At 36.9% G+C, this 8,828-nt stretch overlaps 1 protein-coding gene across 1 annotated transcript; it reads left to right on the top strand.

Moving 5' to 3' along the window:
• Positions 1–1,694: 1,694 nt before the first annotated feature.
• LOC107084550 (ammonium transporter Rh type C 2-like) lies at positions 1,695–6,925 on the top strand. Its single transcript, XM_015374453.1, has 11 exons — positions 1,695–1,970; positions 2,494–2,686; positions 2,814–2,964; positions 3,049–3,196; positions 3,289–3,455; positions 3,554–3,691; positions 4,302–4,438; positions 5,205–5,329; positions 5,536–5,609; positions 5,689–5,765; positions 5,849–6,925. Exons 1-11 carry the CDS (start codon positions 1,760–1,762, stop codon positions 5,880–5,882), a joined length of 1,455 nt encoding a protein of 484 aa, XP_015229939.1. The 5' UTR covers positions 1,695–1,759; the 3' UTR covers positions 5,883–6,925.
• The last annotated feature ends 1,903 nt before the right edge of the window (positions 6,926–8,828 follow it).

The following is an 8,828-nucleotide window of genomic DNA, read 5'->3' on the forward strand; positions in this document are numbered from 1 at the left end:
GTAACAATCCAACATTTAAAAACTGATTAATGTGACAGCAATTTGTTCTCCTTAGAGTAGATTTTTCCTCTGTCAGCAATCAGGCAGTGAAGTTCAGGCTCTACAATTCTGAAGATAACAGAAAATGCTATAACTGTATATTTCTAATTACATGTCTTTTTTGAAGACTTGTTTTTTCATTTTGGACATTGATATAACTTACATTTTCCATTGCAGTGTGTTAAGTTTTATATGTAGTGCTGGAGCAACGACTGCCAGCTATTAATTGTAGATATATTGTTTTTGCTATTAAAATCACTTATTTATAAGCTTGGCCTCACTGTGCCTACAACTTTATCATCTCACCTAATCTCACCTCATCCAAAATAGTTAGGTTATTCTGGGCTGTTTTCTATATTTATGCTGCTTTATTTTTAGTCTGCTGGAAGACAAAGGGGCCTCTTTTCCTCATTCTGCTTCGTCCTATCTCCATTCTCCCATTCTGCAGTATTTGTTAGTTCCACCCATAACTATATGCTCTCTCTGCTTCTTCTCATAGTAGCTTCATGTGTTCTGTTCCTGTTTGGCCGTGACTCCATCCAGCAGAGAAATATCAGCTGTGCAGCTGCCATCAACGCCTTTGTTTATAAATGTCTGAGCCTGGCATATTTTTCAGTGTAGTCCTGTTTCTCTGACTGTGACTAACTGTATGTGCTCTCTTTCATCCTCTGACAAAAGAATTGGCTTGAAGCTCATCTGCCTGGCTGTGTGTTTCCTGGACGGAGACGCCTGTGCAGCTGGTTAACTTTCATATCTCTCCTTGTTTTTCTATCTCTGATTCTGTCTCCTTGAACCCCAGTCGGCCTCGGCAGATGCCCACTCACACTGAACCTGGTTCTGTTGGAGGTTTCTTCCTGTTAAAAAGGAGTTTTTCCTCTGTTGCTGCATGCATGCTTGGTGTGGGGGATGCTGAAAAGGTCAGTAGCAAAATGCAAGCAAAAATCATCACAGCAAGCTCATCCCAGAGGAGCATGTCTCGTAAGTCAATGACTGGATGCAATCAACTGGTTTTCCTTGACAGAAACTAACCAATCTGACTGCATTGTGCCTGACATGTTGTGGTTTGCCGCTAATGAATAACTAAATTAAAATGAATCATAAACTTAATTTTTTTTACTGAAAGTTGTACATTTTTCTTAATCTAAAGGAGGCTTTTTTTAATTTCAGGACAGCATTAAGAGTACTTTTTATTTGTCTAACTCTTTGGAGTTAGACAAATAAAAGGTCTGATTGTTGTCTGTGTAACTGGGTGACAGACGTTAAATGCATTCCCTGAAAGCTAAATCTAAACATATATTTTAGATAGTGAATTAGTGAAAAAATAATTTAGATTTAAACAGAGCAATTATTGTTTTAAGAGCACCCTGTTTCAAGTAAAAGTGACTAGAGAAACAATATAAAACCAAGGAAATGCAAACATTTTACCATGTTAAAAACCTTCATAATTACTCACAGACCCTGCCTGTAATGTGATTTGGTTCAGCTTCCTGCAGCCTTTTCCAAAAGTGATATTACCAGTTGACAAACATCATGTGAGGAGTGGTTTACCTGACGCAGGTAAGAATTCACACCTTTTTTTCTGAGTGGAGGAGAGGATCCCGCCCAAAAGGTACAAGTTGGTTTATAAAAAGATGACAGGCCACTGCAAGGCACAGACGGGGCACCAGCTGAGGACTGACAGGAACAACAGCAGGAGAAGGAAAGCACCATTACCAACATCATGGGGAGCTGTTGCGAGAGAATGGGTCCGCAGAAGAACACCTATGTGCGTGTCAGTCTGCCAGCAGTCTGCTTTGTGTGGCAGATTGCTATGATCATTCTGTTTGGGGTTTTCATCCGGTACGACGAGGAATCAAGTGCAACCTGGCCAGAATACAGAGACAAAAAGAATCTCACTGACATTGAAAATGACTTCTACTTCAGATATCCCAGTAAGTGTGATGGAGCTCAACAAAAGTTGCCAATGATTTTGAATACAGGGTTGATATATGTTTGTGGAATACGGGGACAATCCTATTGGAAATTTGTGTTTTTTTGTGTTTTTTTTTCTTCTTTAACTGTGTTTTTCTTTTAAGGGGCATTTAGATGATTTCCAAATATGCAAAGAGGACACTTGCTCTTATGCTCTCATTTAATCTCCATCGCTGCTATAGGTGTCAGAGAGCATAAAGAAAAGAAAAATGTGAAATTATGTAAGATTGCTATGACACCTTGAAGATAAAAAAAAGAAAAAATGTAGTATTTTTCTTTTCAGTTTTGCATTGACTCAACAAAAAGTGTTCTTCAATTATGAATGTTGTTATCTAGCACTCAGTCTTATGAATATTACTGAGGGGAGTCAACACATTTTTATGAAATGAAACAAATGTCTTTAATCCAAAATACTTGAACAGCATCCATGCCTTTAGGCATTTCATTACATAACAAATTTGATTTTTGTTTCCGTGCCTGCAGGCTTCCAGGACGTCCATGTCATGATCTTTGTTGGTTTTGGTTTCCTCATGACCTTTCTGAAACGTTACTGCTACGGTGGCGCAGGCTTCACTTTCCTGATCGCCTCGTTTGGCCTGCAGTGGGCTCTTCTCATGCAGGGCTGGTTTCACTCCCTCGATCTTACCACTGGGAAAATCTCCATAGGAGTTGAGAGGTAAGCACTTCACTTACGTAAGGTGTATTAAGTAATTAATGAAGTGAAACCAGCTCCTCTAATGAGGTACTTTACTCTTTGAAAGACATATTTCCAGTTCAACTTGAACTCTGATTGCTCCAAACAGCCTCATCAATGCAGACTTTTGCTGCGCTGGCTCTCTAATCGCCTTTGGTGCCCTGCTGGGTAAAGTGAGCCCTGTCCAGCTCATGGTGGTCACCTTATTCGGCGTCACCCTGTTTGCTGTGGAGGAATACATCATCCTTGACCTCCTTCATGTGAGTCTGATCAACTGACCTGAATATATATTTTTTACAATATAGTTCTTTTTCGCATTTACTGACATCTTGCTGACTCCACAGTGCAGAGATGCTGGTGGATCCATGGTCATTCATTGCTTCGGAGGGTATTATGGACTGGCAATCTCTTGGGTGCTCTACCGACCAAACTTACACCAAAGTAAACGCCTCCATGGGTCCAGCTACCACTCAGATCTGTTTGCAATGATTGGTAAGTTTTTCTTTTTTTTACCTTAAGGTGTAAAACCTTTCTCTGGCAGGTTTTATGATTAATCTTCATTTTAAATAAAATGATTTTTCTAGGTACACTCTTCCTGTGGATGTTCTGGCCCAGTTTCAACTCGGCTATCACAGACCATGGTGACGGCCAGCACAGAGCAGCCATAAACACCTACATCGCTCTCGCCTCCTCCGTTCTCACTTCTTTTGCCATCTCCAGCATGGCTCAGAAAAAAGGAAAACTGGACATGGTACATTGGCAAATCCAGCATGTCTTAAGATCTCAAATTTCAGAAATATTTTTAAATTTTTCTTGTGAATAACACATTCCACTGGCCTTACTCAACAGGTGCATGTCCAGAATGCCACTCTGGCTGGTGCTGTAGCCATGGGAACGGCAGCAGAGTTCATGATCACCCCTTACGGCTCGCTCATTGTGGGCTTCTGCATGGGTATCATCTCCGTATTTGGCTACCTGTTTATCACAGTAAGCCTGCATTCTTTTTTCTTGGTATTTTTGCTTTCTGTAGATGGAGAGCTACAAAAGAGAAAGGAATTTGTTTTAAACAGGAAGTTAGCAACATTTTAGGAGGCAGGAAAGTACCAGGCGATGAGAGATTATTTTTGGCACATTCATAGACTGCTTCCTATCAAAGATAGTACGCAGAACTACTAACAGAGGCCGCCACTTTTGCCGCAGCTTCTATAATAAGGTTTGGGTGAGGGTTATTGTTTTGAAAACTTGCTGATCTGTTAAAAACCAATATCATTTCTCATTGTGGAACGTTTTTTTTATGATCTTTAATTAATATATACTGAAATTAATAATTAAAAGAAAATATCCACATTTTCCACTAGAATTTTGAACATTTGCTTTTCTAAATTCCCGCTCAAAGCAGGTGTAATGCCTATAATAACAACAATGATGTTGTTTAATTTTTTTTGACAGCTATATCCAACTTTTTTAATTAGTTAGTTAGTTTAATTAGTTCAGCAGCTTTCATCAGTTTTTCAGCATTTCTTTTCATTTCTAAGAGAGGCTTATAAAAAAAAATTGTATGAAATAGAATACAAATTGACTTTGATTCTTGTTTCAGCCGTTTTTTGAGAAGTATCTCAAACTCCAAGACACATGCGGAATTCACAATCTGCACGCTCTCCCAGGGATGCTTGGTGGTTTCATAGGCGCTGTTGTTGCTGCAGCAGCTACTGAGGAAGTCTACAGTGAACAAGGGTAAGCCGAACAAAGGCCTTCATGATTTAAGCCTCATACAACTGTGAACCAGTATTTTTTGCTGTAAAAGTTTTCTCACATAAAAGGGGCTCTCTAAGCCCTCCTAAGCATCATTTTCATTTTGAGCGTAGCAATAATTTCACTCTTTACAAGCATTCAAAGAAATGGTAGTTAGTCTGGGAACAGACTGTGTCCCTTTTTGACCAGTTTATATACTGAAATGTTCAAAAATTGATAAAGAGAAGTCATAAGGCCAAAAAAGTATGAAAATCCAGAAGAAATAGAAACAGTTAAACAACACTTTCATTTATTGTTAAATGGAAATGCTAAGTTCACTGTCATTAGTGAGCGTATGGTTGTGTTTGTCGTGTTTCTGTAAAGTCCACAATACCAAGAGTGGTACTCAAGTCTCATTGCCCAATGTAAAGATACCTCATCCAGATGCTTGTGCACAGCTGGGTGTCATAATTTGTCATCCATTACACCATTGGAGGGTGCTCTATGGCCTTAATTTGTGCTTATTGAAATAAGAACCAGAGAACTGAGGAGCTTTCAAGTTTTTTCTTTTTATTTGTAGTTGAGACTAGAGTGTCCAGGCTTTGTTTCTGCACCAGCTGAATCTCCCTACTGATTTATTAAAAAAGTTCAGGCTCTTTGTTTCTGAATTTAGTAGTCAGATTAATAGCTTAACAGCTACTTTACATGTGCATTAACACGGCAGGGTCATGCATGAAAACCTGACATATAGTCCTCTGTTTCCTCTCAGGCTGATAAATGTATTTGATAAGACTGGCGTGTATGCAGACAGAGACCAGGGAACCCAGGGAGGCTTCCAAGCTGCAGGAACATGTGTGTCAATTGCCTTTGGACTTGTTGGAGGAGCCCTTGTTGGTGAGTTAAAAAAAAGAAAACTTGGCACGGGTTGCTTTATTCCTAATTTTAGGGGATATCTTGAATTTTCTGCACTGCATTTCCAACCAACCCTAAATAGACTATACTAAAATGTCTTTGAGTAGAACACCAAATCTGACTCAGAATTTCTGCCAAAAGTGTAAACATATAATCCAATGTAAAGTATTTATATAACTCTTTTACAGGGTTAATCCTGAAGTTCCCTATCTGGGGTGATCCTGCTGATGACAACTGCTTCGATGATGAGGCCTACTGGGAGGTGAGATCATCTTTTCCATCACTAGATGGTGCTCTTTCTCTTTTAACTGATGTCTCTAAACAATATTAACATTTTGCAGCTTCCTGAAGAAGATGAGGAGACCATTCCTCCTGTTTTGGAGTACAACAACCACATGATTCAAAAAGGCCAGGACATGTAAGCTCTTCACACATTTACATGATTTCTTTCTTCTGTTCTGAACTCCTAACTAACCGTAACTATCTGATTTTCTCTGGCAGAACCGAGTCCAGCTTCTCTGTGGAGCAGAGTTAGAGACAATCATTCAGCCACCAGAGCCCATATTTAGTTTTGAATGTAATGCAGCTGTTCAGCAACAACAATTAATGAAGGTTTTTCTCTTTGTTATCCCTTCTTATTTTGACACCTTCCAGACTTGATAATGAGCATGAAGACCAGAAACAATCGAAACAAAAACATGAAATAACCCTTTTTGGACCTAAAATTATTTTGATCACATTTAATTACCTTTAATAAAATAAAAAAAAGCAACCAATTTGTGTTGTGACCACAGCTCTTAATTCAGCCTGTATTATGTGAAGTAGGATGTATATTTTGTTCTATAAGCTGATTTTTGTCAATAATTTTTTTATGTATTTCCTGTCGAGTGTAATTGCTGCTCTGTATCCTCTAATGGCGAATTGACTTGTTGATTTAATTTAATGAAAACTTATTTTAGCTGAAAAAAACCTATAGAGACATGTTATTCTATGTAATGCAGCTAAACAGAAGCTGATCATGCAATATCATATGTCAAGTTGAATAATTTATCCATGTGCAAGGTTGTCCACATTTACCTCTCACTATTTGTGTGCAACATAACTGATAAAAACCTCCTGCAGTTTGAATGCTGAACGGTTGAACTTCAGTAGCCACTGAAAGTGTATCACCAGAAAAACTCACATTTCCTAACATCTGTAACTAAGGTGTTCTGCTTTAAAAGTTGGCTCTCAAGAACAAAATTGTCCCAAGATGATATTTATTAAAGAAAACATCACAATATTGTGCTTCTGTTTAACTATCAAAATATCAGAAGTTTAACCTGGTTTGTTAAAGTTAATGATACTGCAGTGGTGGAAGTCTTATTTATCTAAAATGTAAAATAAAACGTTTACTTGATTGTGTCCTAAAGGAATGAAACCTCATAACTAATACACCTCCATGGCATGTTAAATAATACAAACATATTTTCATGCCCTTCACAGATACATTCTCAGATGTGTTTTCTGCTCTTGACAAATTGTTGTTCAAGATTTAAAAAAAAAATGTATTTACCAAAAATAAAAAATTGATATAAAGCTTTTTTTCCCTCTTGGCTTATTTTGTTTAGAGAATGGGCATACTTTATGATGACTTTTAAATATGCTTTCTAATTACAAGATGCATCAATGAAAAAGTAGGAAAAAATGAAAGATTTGTAGCAAATTTAAACCTTTAGTTTATTAAGGTTTGAAATTATCACTAATTTCTTCTGTTCAAAGAGCCATTGCCTCTTGTGAGATCTTAAATGTATAGTGCAGGATGTTCCTTTTCCAGGTGGATCATCTAAATAAGTGGTCCTCCTAATTGTCAATCATTCTGGTGATATGTTTACTTGAGGCCGTCCTACGTGCTCGTACACATTTTCACTTACCGGCGGTGAATCTGACATAGTGGAAAAATTGCAAATCTTGTTTTTGAAAGTAAACTTGTATGAGCGATGCAAATGCTCGTCATTTTTTTTTATATATTGGTGTGGGTTTCTTAAGTTAAAGGGGACTGATGATTCTTGATTCTCTGCAATGATATACGCTTTTCTAAATATGTGGCTACAATTCTAGCTTTAAACCACATGGTGGCACTGCGTTATTAAATACAGGTTTCATGCCTGCTCTTGAGCATTTTAGGGATAGATTTAACACCAGTTTTTTTTCAGAGCGTTTTACCATTAAATGAGATTCCCATTACTCATACACATGACAAATATAAAATTTTTATATCGTCAAAATGTCCCTGGCTGGAAAAGATAAAAGGATAAGAGTTTAAGATGAATGTGTCAGTAATAATCAATGGGGGGAAAAAAACAGTACTGCAATGTGTAAATCTCTAAAAGTCTATTATTGTGAATATTATAACAAGCTTATTTAAATTTTTTTTAAAGATATTTTTGTTGCATATATTTTTTTTAATTAATTCAACTCAAAGCACTACACAACACAGATAGCAATCTCCCCCCCCAAAATCCTCAGATTAAAATTAAATCAGTCTGCTTCATATTAAAAAACAAACAAACCTGAGGACCAAATGATCGGGGCTTTTGGTTGAGACTCTCAGTTGATTTAAACACTATTTTCAGAGGAATTTCTAATCATGGAAGAATCTCCTGTTTCAATTATGCCACTTAAAACTCATTTATTTGCAGATTTCTTTCAGGCTTATGTTCTCCTTAGAAATCCTAATGCTTCAAAGTGATACTTATAGACAAACAAACAACCTAATCATCACATATTGTTCCAAAAAAAAAACAAAAAAATGGTTAGATGTCAAACTGTTACTGTGAAAAAAAATTGTTAAGATTAGATAATTTCATTGATAATTTTTTGTTTGTGTGTATTTTTCTTCTTTTCTTGCTAGTAACTTTAATGATTTTTTTTTTTACACTTTTAGGTAGCAATGCTACCCAATTGTTATCTTTACTATTCATTTGTAGTAATGAAGTGGCTATAAACTTATGAAATCGCAAGGTTTGTAAGGAATATTTTTCAAAAGGGCAAGAGCTCAAAATGACAAGAAAAAAAAATTTACATTCAGATCCCTGCAAATTTTTTAAAGAGGCACTATGTATGTTTTTACTGAAAAATATCTTTAAATCACCTTTTTATTTGACCCTTTACCACTTGAACATTGCTTGATGAGCAGACTAACACCTCAGCAGCTCACCACCGATATACCTATAAGCCTATAGCCTATTTATCCGAATTTTTTTAATCTGGGTCAGAAGTTTCCGTGCTGTTCAGCGGATGTGACATCAAGCATGTCGATGTTAAATGGGGTTAAATGGCCTAGCAAAAAACAGAAACATTATATTTAAGATGAATTTAATAGATACTCAGAATCAACCGTCATCCTGCTAAACTCAGACACCAATTGCAACTTCATGTGAGGTGAAAAATGTAAAAAAAAAAATTCTGTGTTTTTGCCACACGTGGGAGTATAATTTCC

The sequence above is a fragment of the Cyprinodon variegatus genome, unplaced genomic scaffold, assembly GCF_000732505.1.
Source record: "Cyprinodon variegatus isolate N-32 unplaced genomic scaffold, C_variegatus-1.0 Scaffold5, whole genome shotgun sequence".
NCBI classification, from domain to species: domain Eukaryota; kingdom Metazoa; phylum Chordata; class Actinopteri; order Cyprinodontiformes; family Cyprinodontidae; genus Cyprinodon; species Cyprinodon variegatus.